The sequence below is a fragment of the Coloeus monedula genome (genome assembly GCF_965178545.1).
Source record: "Coloeus monedula genome assembly, chromosome: 33".
NCBI classification, from domain to species: Eukaryota; Metazoa; Chordata; class Aves; order Passeriformes; family Corvidae; genus Coloeus; species Coloeus monedula.
This window is the reverse complement of record NC_138813.1, coordinates 724,926-741,698: the sequence shown is the minus strand read 5'-3', so window position 1 is coordinate 741,698 and position 16,773 is coordinate 724,926. Positions and strand designations below refer to the sequence as shown.

Genomic DNA, 16,773 nt, shown 5'->3' with positions numbered 1-16,773 from the left:
AAGGAAGGAAGGAAGGAAGGAAGGAAGGAAGGAAGGAAGGAAGGAAGGAAGGAAGGAAGGAAGGAAGGAAGGAAGGAAGGAAGGATGGAAATGATCCTTAACAACGTGAAACCAACCAAAAAACAGAAAGTAAAAGAAAAAAAGAAAAAGAAGGAAATAAGAGAAGAAAGAAAGAAAGAAAGAAGACAGAAAACAACAGGAAATGAAAAAAATCAAAGAATTAAAGAGAAAAGTAGAACAGAGAAAAGAAAGACAGACAGAAAGAAAGAAAGAAAGAAAGAGAAAGGAAGAGAGAGAGAAAGCCAGAGCGAGAGAGAGAAGGAAGGAAAGAAAAGCAAAAAGAGAAAAGAGGGAGGGAGGGCAGGAGGGAGGGAGGGTGACCTCAAGGATGAGAAGCTCTTCCTCAGCCTGGGCACCTTCTTCAAAGACACGCTCCACGCCCCATGTGCAGGTGAGTGCACAGCCAGGGGGATGCTCCCAGAGCTGGGCATGGCACGGCCTGGCCGGGCACCAAAGGTTCCCCCTTTGCTGGGGCGGCTGCAGCCAATTCTTCAGTGGCTGCCAAGCTGCTTTTGGGGCTCTGGGCAGCTGCTGAGGAGGTGGATGTGCCATGGCTGGCTGCAGGCTGGGCACATGTCCTGCCCTCCTGCTCTGCTCCCAAAGGCAGCAATGCTGGGCAGCTTTGGGCCCAGCTCTGAGCACGGCCAGCACGGCCTGGGCACTGCGGGCGGCTGGGACAAGGGGACAGGAGGCTTCAGCTGACGGGTGGGTTCTGGTTTCTCTCCCTGCAGCCGGGCTCTGCCGATGCTGAGGCTGCTCCGGGCTCTGCCAGGGCTCTGCTGGGGCTCAGCCCCGGGCACGGCTGGGCCCGCTCTCCCCTCACAGGGCTCTGACAGCTTTGCATCAGACGAGCCCCTTGCGAGCACAGCGACGGAGCTTTCTGCTTTTGCAGGTGAGTGAGACTCTGGTGCAGGCCAAGAGATTGCACTCAGGGACACACATGCCACTGGCAAGAACCCAAACTCTCCACAGTGCCAGCGGAACACCTGGATCTGCACAGGATGTTCTCTCTGTCCCACTCTTTCTTCCTTTTGGGCTGGAATTGTGCCACTGCACTTTCTTCCTCCTCTAGAAGTGCCACGAGTGGGCCAAAGCTGGCGAGTGGGCCGTGTTCCTGAGGCAGTGCAGCCTGGAGCTGATGGAGGAAGAATTGCCCTTCTCCACTGCCGAACCAGAGCAAAAAGCCCAAAGTGGGACTTTGCGTCTTTAAGAAAGCGATGACAATTTCCTAAGGAATGTGCAGCTCATTGGCAGGGTGAGAAGGAAGGAAGGGCATCTTCTCAGTGAGTTGGGGTGGGACAGAGTTTAGGTTGCCAGTCCTGCTCGGAGCTGGCAGGGCACAGAGCCGTCCTCAAGGCCAGCCGTGCCCCACAGCAGTGTCTCAGGGCTGCTGTGCCAGGTTACGGTGTCATTCAGAGGCGCTCTGCAGCCCTCAGCTGTCCTCACTGCCATGTTCCCACTGCCTTTTCCTCGGCCCTCCACCACGATGAGCTCTGTGAATTTTTTCCCAGCTCTGTGTACAGAGCAGCTGTCCAAGGGCTGAAGGGAGCAGTGTTTAGAAGCAGTTCCAAGATTTCTAGGCAGGAAGGGGAGCTGGTGGCAATCCTTGGAACTCGCCGTGTTCATCAGGAGGGGGTGCTGGTTCTTTAGGAATATGGAACAATGGGAACACAAGTGTTTGGAAAAATCCCAGTTTTCTATGGATCTGTGCAAAAGGGGGAGCAGCAGAAACACTTTGTGTCTGCTTTTGGGGACACAAGGTCCAAGGAGCTGCGGTGGCAGAGGGTGACCTGGGTTCGTGAGGTCCTGTTTCAGGACATCCTGCAGTGGCACAGGAGCTCCAAGCACCCACAGCCACAGTGCTGCAGTCTCTGGGATGTTTATGCAGCACTATCAAAGCTGGGCCCTCTCCCAGTGGGGTTGGAGCCTCAGCTGTGGGTGGAGGCAGCTGCAGGGAATTCCCAGTGTCCGGGAGTGGCTCTCCAGTCCTTGGCTGGGACAGCTTCCCCCAGCTGATGGGTGGCTCTGGGTGATGGTAAAGTCTGAGGGTAACTGGGGCTGGATCTTGGTTAATCACTGCAGGCAATCTTTGGCAGTGATGACTGGGGACATTGCTGAGCTGCTCCTTCTGTGATTCTTTGCAGATTTGCATTCTATAAATTACACAGTTGGTGTAATTTATAAATTGCTTCAGTTGGTGTCTGTTTGGTGCTGACCCTGCCCACTGGCAAAACAGGGCCCTGTCCTGCCTGAGTGTTACCTGGGAAGACAAAACCCCTCACTCCAAATGTCCCCCCTTCCTCCTTGTTCCCCCCACTTTATACACTGGCCATGGTGTCCTGTGGTCTGGGATATGCCTGGGGTCAGTTGGGGTCACCTGTCCTGGCTGTGACCCCTCCCAAGCTCCCCACCGCACCCCCAGCCCCTCCCCAGCGTGGCCGGACGAGGGGCAGGAAAGGCCTTGGCTCTGTGCAAGCTCAGCAAGAACAAAACCATCTCTGTGTGACCAACGCTGTGCTCAGCACAGAGCCAAACACAGCCCCAGGGAAAGGCCTGGCAAGGAAATTCCCTCTGCCCCAGCCCACAGCAGCACCCCATGGCCACCCACCATCACCACGGCTCCACGGGTTCCTTTCCATGCCCCCGGCCCTGGCCACGGCACCTTGGGCTGGTTGCCACAGCAGCCGACTGTGGCCCAGGGCTCAGTGCCCGTGTCCATGGCAACAGTGCCCTGCCACGGGCCCTGAGTGCAGGTGACCGTGCCAATGCCCATGGCAGCGGGGCCAAGCGTTGGTGTCCGTGGCACCAAAGTGAGGAACGGGTCCCTGTGGCCGCTGCTGTGGCACCTGAGGGCATCAGCGAGTGTCACTGCAATTGTAGCTGGCACCAGCCCGGCACCGCTCTGTCCTGAGGGCTGCCATGGCATCCAACCCCCTGGGATGGCACACAGCCACCCTCGGATGTCACAACCCATTCTGTGATGTCACAGCCTGCTCTGTGATGTCACAAACACTCAGTGATGTCACAGTCCACTCTATGATGTCAGACCTCTGCCCTGGGATATCACAGCCATCTGTGATGTCACAGCTCATTCTGTGATGTTACCCAGCCACCCTGTGATGTCATAGTCACTCTGTGATGTCACAGCACCCATCTGTGATGTCACAGTCCTCTCTGTGATATCACACAGCTGCTCTGTACCGACACAGCCCACTCTATGATGTCATACAGCCAACCTGTGATGTCACAACTCACTCATGATGTCACAGCCTGTTCTGGGGTGTCACACGACCACTCCGTGCTGTCACATAGGCATCTTGTGGTGTCACAGTCCTATCTGCCCCTTCTGCCCTGGGGGTCTCCTTGGGGGTCCCTGGTGGTCGCTGACCCCAAAGCCAGCCCTGACTGCCCGGTGAACTGGTGAAAGTTGGCACACCTGGGCTGGTTGCTGCCTACAGAATCAGCCTTGTGCGGTTCCATGGCCAGTGCCTTTTGGAGAAGAAGCATTGTATGAACCCACCAGGTACAAACGCTTTTTCATCTGGCAAATTTTCCCTCCTTGGAGGGTTGTGAAGCTTCTCCTCCCTTCAAGCCTTCGTAAGCCTCACTCTGCTCCTTTACTCACATCCCACGAGTTCCTCAGCTGCTTTCACAACCATGTTCTTTACACAGCTCAAAGCAAGTGTCATAAGCACAAGTATTGCTGTGATCCCAATTATACCTTGCAAAAGTGAGGCCAACCATCAGTCAGAGAAAATCCAAGTACTTTAAATATTTTATCCAACCAGTAACTGTCTAACTTTTCCCTTAATTCCCTGCTGGATGCAGCAACCGATTTTATCCTCTCTACCCGATCATCCAATCCAGCATCACATTTGGAATGTGCACACAACAAGTGCTGTTGTTTCAGTTCGAGAATCCACATACTCCCTGTCCATGTAACAGCAATAGGGCTAAAGCCAATCTGCTCTGTAAGGGCATTTTAGCAGTGACTGGCAATTGTTCCTTTATTTCAGCAAACCCCAAAGGAGCTGCATTCACTAAAGTTTCCATTTGCAGAGCCCAGTGGTGTGGGGCTGGTCTGTTCCTAAAGGCAGATCTTTGCGGAGCAGAGATGGATTCTAAAATCCATCCCGCTGGAGTTCCCGCACTGGGATGTTTCCCAGTTCCATCCCCTTTAACCTTTCCCCACAGTCGGGTTCCCAGTGGTGACTCCTTGCACGAGGGACGGAACGTTCATACCCCCAGTGTCCATGGTGCTCCTGATTCCCCCAGGGGCAAACGTGTGCTCCAAATTCCATCCCTTCCCACCCATCCTGGGGCTCCTAAGGATCTGACCGTGTCCTGCCGACACTCTGTGCCTCTCCAAGGCTCCTTGTTTGTTGGCTCAGCCCAGGTGTCCCTGAGAAAGGCACAATCATTTCTACAAACACAGCCCAGCCTTCCAGTCTGGGTCACAGCCAGGAGCCGCTGCACCTCAGGATTCCAAACAGCTCAAGTGTCTCAAGCCCAGCATGTTCCCAGTCATCACCAGTATGGTTACAGGCACTCCTAGTACACCTCATTTGCCCTCAGCATGCACCCTGTCATTCCCAGTTCCTCCCAGTGTGTCCCCAGTGGGCTTCCAGCATGGGCCTGGCAGCTCCCAGTAACCCCCACTCAGGGTCCATTCACAGCAAGGATGATCCCAGTGTGATTGTAGCCACTCCCAGTATGATCCCTGTGACTCCCTGTCTCTCCCAGTATATCCCAATTGCCCCCAGCATGCTCCCAGTCACTCCCACCTCTTCCCAGTTGTTTTCAGCATGATTCCAGTTGCATACACCCACTTCCAGTATATCCCAGTATGATTCAAGTCACTCACAGCCACTCCCAGTCAATCCTAATATGATTCCAGTCACACTCAGTGTGATCCCAGTTCTCCCCAGCATGGTCGTGGCTGTTCCCAGTGTGGTTCCAGTCACCCCCAGTATGGTACAGATACTCTCAGTATATCCCAGTTACTCTCAGCATGTCTGTAGTCATTCCCAGACACTCACAGCAGCACGAGTGAGGTGTTAGTTATCCCAGTATGATCCCAGTCATGCCCACAATATCCCAGTTGTCTCCAGCACGCATCCCGTCATTCCAGGTTACTCCCAGTTGCCTCCAGTATCATCTCAGTTTCTCTCGGTTTCTCCCAGTAGCCCAAAGTGTGACCCCAGTTGCTGTCTTTCAAGACCAATATGATCCCAGTCACCTCTACTATGATCCCAGTCACATGCCAGAACTCCCAGTATAGTCCCAGTATAATCCCAATTGCTTCCAGTCACTCCCAGTATGGTCCCAGTTGCCTCCAGCTAGATCAACCCAGTCAGTCCCAGTAGGATGCCATTTGCTCCCAGCATGCTCCCAGTTGCTCCCAGTCACTCCCAGTATGGGGGATGATATGCATGGTGTGCTCCCAGTCACTCTCAGATACTCCCAGTACTAGTCCAGTCGTTCCCAATATGATCCAAATGTGACCCTAGTGTGCTCCCAGTCACTGCCAGTATGAACCAGTTGCGCCCCACATGGTTCCAGTTGCTCTCTTTCACCCTTGCTTTAGTTCCAGTCATTCCCAGTTTCTCCCAGTGTACCCCAGTTCCCTCCAGCATATTCCCAGTCACTCCCAGTTCCTTCCAGCATGATCCCATTGGCTCACAGCCACTCCCAGTCAGCCTCAGCATAGTTGCACTCACTGCCTGTATGATCCCAGCCACCTCCAGCATGATCCCAGTTACCTCCAGTTCATCGCAGCATCAGCCCAGTTTCTTCCAATCACTCCCAGCATGCACCCAGTCACTCCCAGTTGTTCCTAGCATGATCCCAGTTGCTCCCAGCTGCTCCCAGTCACCCTCAGCATGATCCCACTCACTCCCAGTATATCATATTTGCCCCCAACACGGTCTCCATTACCCCCCACAGGATCCTACTCACTCCTAGTAGGATCCCAGTCTCCCTCCGTGTGATTGCAGTCTCCCCCAGCATGGGCTCAGCTGCTCCCACTATGATCCCAGTATGATCCCAGTACAAACCAGTCAGTGCCAGTGGTGCCACTGCTGGCATCCCCCAGCCCTCTCTGCGTTCCCCCTCCCGGCTCTCCAGGCTCTCGAGAGGAGCCCCAAGGGCTGCAAGTCCCCACGCAGGGTCCCCAGCAAGGCCCAGTTTGGATCTGCAGCCCCCAATGTTCCCAGTTTCCCTCTCCCTTTCCCCGGGCCGGGTTCCCCCGCCCCCAGCGGGTGGGAGCAGCCGAGAGCCCCGCGCTGCCCATCCCGACCTGTCCCGGCTCCATCCCCGCTGCTCCTGTGGGCTGCGAGGGGCTCGGGAACGGGGCAGGACGAGGAGGAGGGAGGGAGGAGGGGGAGGTGGGATTGGGACGGGGCGGGAGGAGGAAGAGGAGCAGGAGGAGGGAGGAAGAGGCGGAGCGGCAGCGGGAAGCTGGAAGAGAGGAGGAGAGGCGGAATCACGCGGCTCCAGCGCTCGCTGAACTCTCAGCCCCCCGGGCCCATCGCCCCCCATCCCGCAGGTGCCGCTCGGGGGGACATGGGGGGTCCCCGGGAGGTGTTTGTGGGGGTCCCGGTGGCGGTGCCGGCAGAGCCCCGGCGGGGGCGGGGGGATGCGGGTCCCCCCGCGGTGGGGGTTGGGCTTCCCGGGCCGGGCCCTCCGAGCTCTGCCGGGGCCCCGTGGGGAGCGCGCGGGGCCGGCGGGGGCGGGGGGACACCGGTTTGGGGAGCCCCGGGAGCCCCGGCTTCCGTAAGCGGGACCCCAGAGAGAGGAGAGCCCCAGGAGCCCAAAGCGGGGAGCCCTGGGATGGGCGGGACCCCGGCGGGGGGGTCTGGGGGCTGCAGGGGCGGCATGGCCGGGAAAGGGGCTCAGGGGTCCCGGGGCCCGGAGGTGGCTGCTCCCAGTAGGAGCCCAGTCAGTCCCAGTATGATCGTGGTCACTTCCCCTCCCTCCCTGCATGATCCCTGTTGCTCCCAGTAGGAGCCCAGTCACTCCCAGTCATTCCCTATTGTGATACCATTTGCCCCCAGCACGCTCCCAGTTGCTCCCAGTTCCTCCTCCAGCTTTCGTCCAGTGCGTTCCCAGTTCTACCAGCTGCCCCTAGTATAGTCCCAGTCATTCCCAGTATGAAGGCAGTCTTTCTCAGCAAGGCCCCAGTCACTTCCACTTGCCCCCAAGTTGCCTCAAGCTTGGTCCCAGTTCCCCCCAGCACATTCCCAGTTGCTCCCAGTGTGGTTGCAGTCCCTACCCGAATGGTCTCAGGCACTCCCAGTATATCCCAGTTATTCTCAACATTCTTGTAGTCATTCCCAGACACTCCCAGTTACCTCAGCATGGTTCAGTTACCCCCACTATTATCCCAGTCACTCCCAGTACATTCCAGTTGTCACCAGCATGCACCCTGTCATTCCCAGTTGTTCCCAGTTCCTCCCAGTGTGTGCACAGGTGGCTCCCAGCACGGGCCTGGCAGCTCCCAGTAATCATCCCCAGTCAGGGTCCATTCACACCCACCATTATCCCAGTATGATTGTAGACACTCCCAGTATGACCCCAGTCACTCCCAGTATGATGCCAGTGGCCCCCAGTGTGATCCCAGTCACTCCCTGTCAATGCCAGCATGACCCCAGGAGCCTTCAGTATGATCTCTGTGACTCCCTGTCTCTCCCAGTGATCCCAGTCACCCTTAGCATGCTCCCAGTCACTCCCACCTCCTGTGGGAGGAGCCACTCCCTCCCCCCGTGATTCCAGTATGATGCCAGTTGCCTCCAGAACAGTTCCAGTTGTTCCCAGTTCCTCCCCGTATGAATCCATTTACCCCTAGGATAGTCCCAGGCCGTCTCAGGATGGTCCCAGTCACGCCCAGTTGCCTCCAGTGTAGATCCACTGCATGGGCGCAGCTGTTCCCATTGTGGTTCCAGTTCCCCCAGTATGGTTACAGACACTCCCAGTAGATCCCAGTTGCCCTCAGCATGCTCCTAGTCATTCCCAGTCACTCCCAGTGTCCCCAGTAAGGTTCTAGTTACCTCAGAATGATCCCAGTCTTTCCCAGTTTCTCCCACTTACCTCCGGGACAATCCCAGTTTCTGTCAGTGTCCCAAAGTGTGGTCCCAGCTGCTCCCAGTATGATCCCAGTTGCCCCAGTTGTGGTCTCAGTCCCCTCAGTATGGTTCCAGTACTTTCCAGTGTATCCCAGTTGCTCCTAATGTGTCTTCGTTTTCCTCCCAACATGGGCCCAGTAGCTCCCAGTAACTCCCAGTCAGGTTCCATTCATACCCATTTTAATCCCAGTGGCTCCCAGGATTATGCAATAGGACCCGGAGTCACTCCCAGTATGGTTCCAGTCACTTCCAGGATGATCCCAGTCACCCCCAGTACAATGCCAGTTGCCCCAAACTCCCTGTCAACCCCATTATGATCCCAGTAGCCTCCAGTATGATCCCAGTCACTTCCTGCCACTTCCAGTATGATCCCAGTTGCACCCAGTCACCCCCAGTATGATCCCAGTCATTCCCAGATACTCCCAGTATTATTCCAGTCATGCCCAGAGTGACTCCCTGTCACTCCCAGTCTGGGCCCAGTTTCTCCCAGTCACTTCCAACATGGTTCCAGTCATGGCCAGCACCTTTCCAGTCAGTCCCAGTCGGTTCCAGTAGGATCCCAGTCACTCTCAGATATTGCCAGTACTATCCCAGTCACTCCCAGTATGATCCCAGTCAGTTCCAGTAGGATCCCAGTATGACCCCAGCATGGGCACAGCTGCTCCCATTATCATCCAGTGTGGTTCCAGTTGCTCCCAGTTACCCCCACTGTGGTTTCAGTCTCTCCCAGTGCATCCCAGTTGCTCCCAGCATGTTCCCAGTCACTCCCAGTTTCCCTGAGTTGCTTCCAGTGTGATCCCAGTGTCTCACAGCCACTCCCAGTCACCCTCAGTGCAGTGCCAGTTGCAGCGGTACCTTCCTGAGCTAGCACATTGTCCTGGTACAGAGCAAACTGCTGCCTGCCCCGAGCGAGGACAGGTGGAGTCCCATCCTGGCCCAGGGAGGTGGGCGAACCACCGGCACGGGTTCGCCCTGGCTCCCGATGGCTGATGTGTGCAAAGGAGGTAGGATAAAACGGAGGGCCTCTCGTGGGAGAAGGAGGTTTATTGCAGGGTGAGAACCCACGAGGAGAGACCACCAGGTGGCTCGCTGAGCTATTTTTGTACCCCGACAAACAGGCGTGGAAAACACACAGTAACTAATGATACCTCAGCTAGGGGGTGTTACTGGGGCGGGGAGAGGGGGCTACAGCAATTGGGAACAGGGGTGGGTGGGGAGGAGCAACAGAGACCAATCAGCTGCCGAATAACTCAGAGAAGAGCCTAGATCCCTCTGGGAAAGCAGCCAGATATGGGGAAGGGAGATACACAGCTGAAAGGTAAGGCACGGATTTATGTATTTTTCGCAGCCTTATGAATGCTCAAGGCTTTTGGGGCTGGCTCTGGGGTTGGTCATGGTTCACTGCAACATCTCCCCCTTTTTTATTATTTCGAAGCAAATGGAGGTAGGTGTGGGAAGTTAGGGAGTAGGGGAAAAGGGAAAACATTCAGGGAAAGGGAACAGCAGGAAGAGGGCCGCAAGTTCTTCTTCAGATGGCATCTGGTGTGGGCACCTCTTCCAGGTGGTGGCTTTGGGGTCGTCGCTGTTCAGTGAGGTCAGGTGCAGTTTGACGAACTTTGCCAGCACCCACTTTGGTCCAGCTGGGGTCAACATGGTGGCATATCCCCTCCCCCAAGCTAGTAACTTGAACGGGCCCTCAACTTTGTGAGTCTCAGGGTCTTTGACCAGCACGGATGGATTTTCTTTTAGTTTAGTTGTGGTCGAATTTTTAATGTGCCGTTATACGGGGGGGGGCGGGCTCTTTGAAGGAACAATTTAAAAAGTTAATGGTGAAGAGAGCCCTGCAGAGTCTCTCAATGGGCGAATTAGTCTCTGCTCCTCCTCACTGCTGGGCAAGGACTCTTTGAGCGTCTGATGGGTATGCTCAACTGTAGATTGGCCTGTGGGAGAATAACGGATACCTGTAGTGTGCTTAATTCCCCACGTGTCGAAGAACTGGTGGAGGTTCTTCGAGATGTATACTGGTCTGTTGTCTGTCTTGATTTCTGCTGGCACCCCCAGAGTGGCGAATGCCAACAGAAAGTGTTTGATGACATCTTTTGCCTTCTCCCCACAATGAGAAGAGGCAAAAACTGCTCTTGAGAAGGTGTCTACTGAGATGTGGACATACTTAGACCTCCTGAATTCGGGGATGTGAGTCACGTCGGTCTGCCACAGCTGGCAGCTATTGAGACCACGTGGACACACACCAGACCCTAGCGATGGGATCTGATATTTCTGACAGTCAGGACAAGTCGCCACAATGGCCTTAGCTCGGTTGTGCGAGAGATGGAACATGCGGACCAAAGCCGGGACGTTTTGATGGTAGAATCGATGGCTCAACTTAGCTTGTTGGAACATTCCCGGTAGTGATGCCAGTTGTACTGGGGCTGCCAAGGCGTCAGCATTCTGGTTCCCTTCAACAATAGGTCGGTGTGCAACCTCACGTGCATGACATAATAGGGTTGCTCTCAGTGGGACAGCAAAAAGACGAGCTGCGAGAGCACGTGATATAATTTAGGATTTGAAACTTCTTTGAGCATTGAGTGCTCTGCTCTCTCTACCACTCCAGCCACATAGGCTGAATCAGTGACAATGTTTATTGGTTCCTTTTGGAATCGCTCAAAGGCTCTGACTACTGTGGCTAACTCTGCAATTGGAGGAGATCCCTCAACTACTTCAATGTCTTTTTCCCACTCAGATGTTTGGGGGTTCCTCCAAGTCAGAACAGATCTGTGAGAAGCCCCTGACCCATCTTTGAAAACTGTCAGGGCTCAAAGCAATTTGTTGCTTCAAAACAATTTCAGGACTAATTTGAAATTCACGTTAAACAATTGGTGTGGCAGATGGTGGCTAGAGAGTTTCCCTGAGTAACTATCTAGGGCAAACTGCAGGCACTCGCTGCTCTGTAGAGCGAAATCAACATCATCTCATTTGAATGGCATGTAAATGCACGAGAATTTGCACCCTGCGAGAACGCAGAGGCGAGAGCTGGCCTTCCTTATCAGTTGCTCCATCAATTCTTGTGGTGTGGTAATGCTTTTGGACGGCCGGTGAGGCAAGAACACCCACTCTGTGATTAAGAGGGGGTCCTTGATCCTCTCGTCCCGCTGAAAAGTAAGGCCTTGCAAGTGTGGTAGCTGGCCCATAATTATGAATTTGAACTGCAGGCCTGGTTCCATCCAGTGTGCCTGCTTGGTGGAAAGAGCTTTCTGGACCTTACCAATGGCCTCCTGCGCCTCTGGGGTTAGGGATCGGGGAGAGTCCAACGCACCATCGCCTCGCAGCAGGTTAAAGAGGGGGCTGAGGCTTTCTGTGGAGATCCCTAACAGGGGCCAGACCCAGTTCACTGTACCACACAGTTGCTGCAGGTCGCGAAGGGTCCGGGGCTCGTCAGCTATGGCAAGCTGTTGGGGAGCGATGGTTGTCTCACGGATCCGGAGGCCAAGGTAGGTCAGGGGGCACAAGCGCTGGACCTTGTCAGGATGGACTACAAAACCTGCAGCTTCAATTGCTCAGATTGTTAGATCTAGGGTTAGGTCTAAGCATGTTTCGTCTGGGGCACATACAAGGACGTCATCCATGTAATGGAGGATGATTGCCTCTGGAGCCTGTTTCTGGACAGGGGACAGGACCCGCACAACATACCAATGGCAAATGCTGGGGCTGTTTTTCATGCCCTGAGGCAGCACTGTCCAGTGATATCTGCACATGGGGACTTGCTGATTAACAGACGGCACTGAGAAGGCAAATCTAGGAGCATTGCTGGGGTGCAGAGATATGTGGAAGAAGCAGTCTTTGATGTCTATGACAGCTAGCTTCCACATATGAGGGAGCATTGATGGTGAGGGCATGCCTGGTTGCAGGGGTCCCATATCCTCCATGACTGCGTTAATTTTACACAGATTGTGCAAAAGCATCCTTCCGTTTCATTTCGGTTTTGGGAGAACAAACATGGGGGAATTCCAAGGGCTATTAGTTGGGACTGTGTGGCCCTTGGCAAGTTGCTTTTCCACAAGGGACTCGAGAGCGTGAAGTTTCTCGATGGATACCGGCCACTGTTCCTCCCATACGGGCATGTTAGGCAGCCAATTACTGCGTGGGTGGTCGCACTCAACAGTGGCCCGCCCTAAAAACCCTGGGCTGCTGGAACGACAGCTCGAGTTCCCCACTGGGACAAGGTATCTCCACCCCACAGGGTAAACTCTGTGTCAATAACAAAAGGCCAGATGGTAGGCAAATTTCCTTCCGGGCCTTGGATGGTCACATTTTGGGTGCTCCGTAAAGCTGTAGCTTTACCCCCAATCCCAGCAGTGTTCCCAGCCACTTCAAGTGGGTTCAAGTTCCCATGCCTGGGGCAACTCTCTGCAAGAGATCACAGTGATGTCTGCCCCCGTATCCACCATACATGGCATGCGAACTCGCTCACCCCCTTGGCTCAACTCACACTCAAGGGTTGGCCAGTTGGGTCCCATCACTTCTGCCCAGAACACTTGTGCCTCTTGCTGGTTTGTTAGGCAACCTTTTGGGATGACTCGTCCTTGTGTGATCATAGCACCTTCTGGAATAAAAAGAGGAGCATGATGACACTCAACCAGGAACACAAGCACAGCCCCCCACCATTGGTGGTAAGGATGGATGGGAAGACTTGAACTCCCGGGTGCTCCAGTGCTGCAAGTCCTGTAATAAACATGTCTGACTCCAGCGGGATGGGTATTGCCGCTTGGGCCAGAGCAAGTCTATCACCAGTTTGTTTAACGAGGAGGCTGGAGGTCAGGGTGATGGGCACTGTCTTCCCCAGCTTCCAGGTGTAAAACTGAACTGCTGCATCAACTAGCTCAGCTTCTGTCCAGTCCTGTAAATTGTCCTTTTTTGATGGTACAGCAGCTCCATTTACGTCCTCACGCGGAGCTGTATCGCGCTGCTTGCTCAGTTTCCCAAGGGTGGTGCTTGGGTGTTTGGTCAGTGGCTGCAGCAACATCCCTGCCCCAGGTGGCCCGAACCTGGAATGAAAGACTCAGGCACAGGTGTTACTGCCCGGGGTTCTTTGCATCCCTTTGCCCAGTGCCCCAGCTTCCCACAGCGATGACACCTGCTCTGGGATGGAGGCTTCCCTCATTGGCTCACCACCCCCACTACCCCTCTGCTTTTATTATTTTGAATTTCGGAGGTGATTGACACCAACTTCACACAGGTTTCTACCATGAGATCTAAGGTGGGAGGAGGATCTAAAGGTAGGGCTCTTGAGAACTGCCTTGCAGGCTTCGTTTGTGTTAGAGTGGGCCAACTCCGTCAGCAGCTGCTGTTGGAATTCATGCCCCTCTGTCTGCGAGCGAACGGCCTGTGTGAGGCGCTCTACAAACTCTACAAAGGGTTCTGATCGCCCTTGCAGGACTTGGGTGAAGTGGGTTTTCGGGGCAGCAGTGCTGGGAGTAAGGGACAGAGCTCTCTGAGCAGCCTGCTTGAGGTCTTGCAGGACTGATTCATTAGCAGCCTGATCTTTGGGCTTAGTCCAATCCTTTTCCCTACAAAGGTGGTCTAAAGTAAGCACTGCAAGTTGGGCATCGCTTTGGTAGGAAGCAAGAAGATCTTGCAGTGCCTTTTTCCACGTTCTTTCCCAGAGAAGATATTCAGTTTGGCGTGCACTGCGGGTGGCTCCAGACGGGGGTGGAATATACTCGCAGTTCCTTTTCTTCTTTTGTTTTACACTGGTGAGGGGAGGATACGAGCCATGGGAAATAAACTGTTGCATGCTCAGCAGAGTTTTTATGTCTCGGTGGTGGGTATTCTTCTAAGTTATGATTTAAGTTTTCTAAGGGACTTCCAAAGCGCTTTATAAGGTGGATCTCATACTACTTCCCTGCCGCTGCTGCTGAACATGTGCAGGACACTAGATTTTGGGCACGTGTTGTGCAATGGCTCGGGGAAGCAGCTGCCACGGGAGAAAAAGCAGTCTACCGGTACATGTCCCTATGTGCAGCTATTATAAATGCACTTAAGAAGCCCTGGGTGGAAGAGGAGGGACAAAGGAAGATCAAGAAAAGGAGAAGAAAGCACGAGGTCGAGCACTCCCTGAATTCACAGCCCCCCACCCGTGGGATCATCGCCCCCCATCTCACAGGTGGCTGGGGAGGGGGAGTGTGGCCCAGATGTCCTTGGGGGTCCCTGGGTTGGTATTTTTTTGCAGGGGGATGTTTAGCGAATGATGAACTCCAAAGCTGAGCAGAAAATGCCCCTTGGGGGGACATTGGGGGGTCCCAGTCATGGCTGCTGGCAGAGGCATTCTGGAGGAGCAGAGCCCTGTGACCCCCAGGACCCCAAAGTGGGGAGCCCAGAGAGGGGGGAGCGCCGTGATTTGCGGGACCCTCAACAGCCTGGAGAGGGGCAGGAGGGACTCCTTGGAGCCCATCACCCCCAGCATTCCTAAGTGGGGAGACGGAAGAGGGGGGAGCTTTTCAGATTCCTGGGACTCCCAGCAGCCTGGGGAGGGCGGGGACCAAGTAGAGAGGGGGACCCCCAATTCAAGCGTGACCCCCAGCAGCTGGGACAGGGGGGAACCCCGAACACCAAAGGGGAGGGACCAGAGACAGGGAACTCCTGGGAGGCATTTTCAGAGTAGATTTTTATGGACACACGATGCCTGGTGACTTCTAGAGATGGACTTGGGCAGAGGAACCTTCAAACTCAACGTGCTCATCCCTTGTTTTCCCCCAGACCAGGATTTCCCCTTCCCAAACCTTGGCCAGATATAGGAGGAGGCTGCGAGGAAGAGGAAGATGCCCCGGGACCCCCAGGCAGGTGAGGAGGAAGTCAGTGCCCCTTTCCCCCTCTCTCCTGCTCCATCTCCCAGCCCAGCATCGCCCCCGGCTGCAGGACAACCCCGCTGCCGACGCCGTCCTGCCGGGGACGGACTGGGGGGATCTCCTTGCCCTTCCCTGTGGCACGGAGGCAAATCCCATCCTCTCCTTGTCCTTCCACCCCAGACAAGGAGCTGAGGACGGAGCCCAGGGAGGACAAATCCCCGCAGCAGAACCTGGTGGAAGAGGCCGTTTTGAGCAGCTCTACGGTGCAGGAATCCAACGGGGAGGAAAATGCCCGTAGATGCCACAGGAGGAGGGGCTGCAAACGCAGCCCAGGGTGCTCTGAGGAGGAAAGAACCACCCTGTGGTGGGAAGGTGGCTGTAGATCGAGCCGGAGCTCAGACCTGGTGGTTCATGAGCAGCTTCACGCTGGGGAGAAGCCCTACAAGTGTGGGGAATGTGGGAAGAGCTTCAGCCACAGCTCCACCCTGCTCCGCCACCACATGATCCACACTGGGGAACGGCCCTATGAGTGTGGGGAATGTGGGAAGGGCTTCAGATGCAGCTCCACCCTGATCCGCCACCACATGATCCACACTGGGGAACGGCCCTATGAGTGTGGGGAATGTGGGAAGAGCTTCAGAGACAACTCCACTCTGCTCCGCCACCAGATGATCCACACGGGAGAGAGGCCCCACGAGTGTTCCGAGTGTGGGAAGAGGTTTCAGACCAGTTCCAGTCTCCTCCTGCACCAGCGGATTCACACAGAGGAGAGGCCCTTCCGCTGCCCCGACTGCAGGAAGGGCTTCACACAAAACTCCCACCTTGTCAGACACCGGCGCATCCACACTGGGGAGAGGCCCTACGAGTGTGAGGAATGTGGGATGAGCTTCAGCCGGAGCTTCCACCTAATCCGCCACCAGATGATCCACACTGGGGAACGCCCCTACGAGTGTGAGGAGTGTGGGAAGAGCTTCAGCCAGAGCACCAACCTGATCTTCCACCAGAACATCCACACTGGGGAAAGGCCATACAAGTGCTTGGAATGTGGGAAGAGCTTCAGCCAGCGCGGCAACCTGACTGTCCATAAAAAGATCCACACGGGGGAGAAGCCCTATGAGTGTTCCGAGTGTGGGAAGAGGTTTCAGACCCCCTCCAGTCTCTTCCTGCACCACCAGATTCACACAGAGGAGAGGCCCTTCTGCTGCCCCGACTGTGGGAAGGGCTTCAAGCAAAACTCTGGCCTCATCATCCACCGGCGCATCCACACCAGGGAGAAGCCCTACGAGTGTGAGGAATGTGGGAAGAGCTTCACCCACACCTCTACCTTGACCAGACACCAACGGAGGCACCAGTAAGGGAAGCCCTGCAAGTGCCCCGACTGTGGGAAGAGCTTCGTGCCCTGCTCCAACCCCATCCCCCTTTGGAGGAGCCACACTGGGAAAAGCCCTGGTGGCCCACATTCCCTGTGATCCATATTGGGAAGACCTCTGGCTGGTTATCCTTTTATTTTGGCCCTAATTGTCTTCTGATTCATCCTCATCACTTAAAAACACCCAAAATAGGACTAAAAACAAAAAAATTGATCACAGATGTTTGAAGTCCCACCATTTCACAGGTATTTGAGGGGGAATTTAGGGTTTGGGGACGTATTCTGGAGTATTTGTGGGTTCTTGGGGGATTTTGGGCAGTGTTCTCCATCTCTTTGCACTCCAAAAGCCAAGAGGGATCACCTCAAAACGACTCAATCC

General features: G+C 55.1%; 1 protein-coding gene across 2 annotated transcripts; it reads left to right on the top strand.

Annotated features, from left to right (window-relative positions):
- The first annotated feature begins 6,521 nt into the window (after positions 1 to 6,521).
- LOC309583819 (uncharacterized protein) lies at positions 6,522 to 16,531 on the top strand. Of its 2 annotated transcripts, XM_082299646.1 has the most exons (4): positions 6,522 to 6,607; positions 14,109 to 14,343; positions 14,937 to 15,020; positions 15,206 to 16,531. In XM_082299646.1, exons 3-4 carry the CDS (start codon positions 14,999 to 15,001, stop codon positions 16,378 to 16,380), a joined length of 1,197 nt encoding a protein of 398 aa, XP_082155772.1. In that variant the 5' UTR covers positions 6,522 to 6,607; positions 14,109 to 14,343; positions 14,937 to 14,998; the 3' UTR covers positions 16,381 to 16,531. The 2 variants fall into 2 exon arrangements, with proteins under 2 accessions (XP_082155772.1, XP_082155771.1); XM_082299645.1 differs by lacking the exon at positions 6,522 to 6,607 and having other exon boundaries at positions 13,600 to 14,343.
- Positions 16,532 to 16,773: the final 242 nt, after the last annotated feature.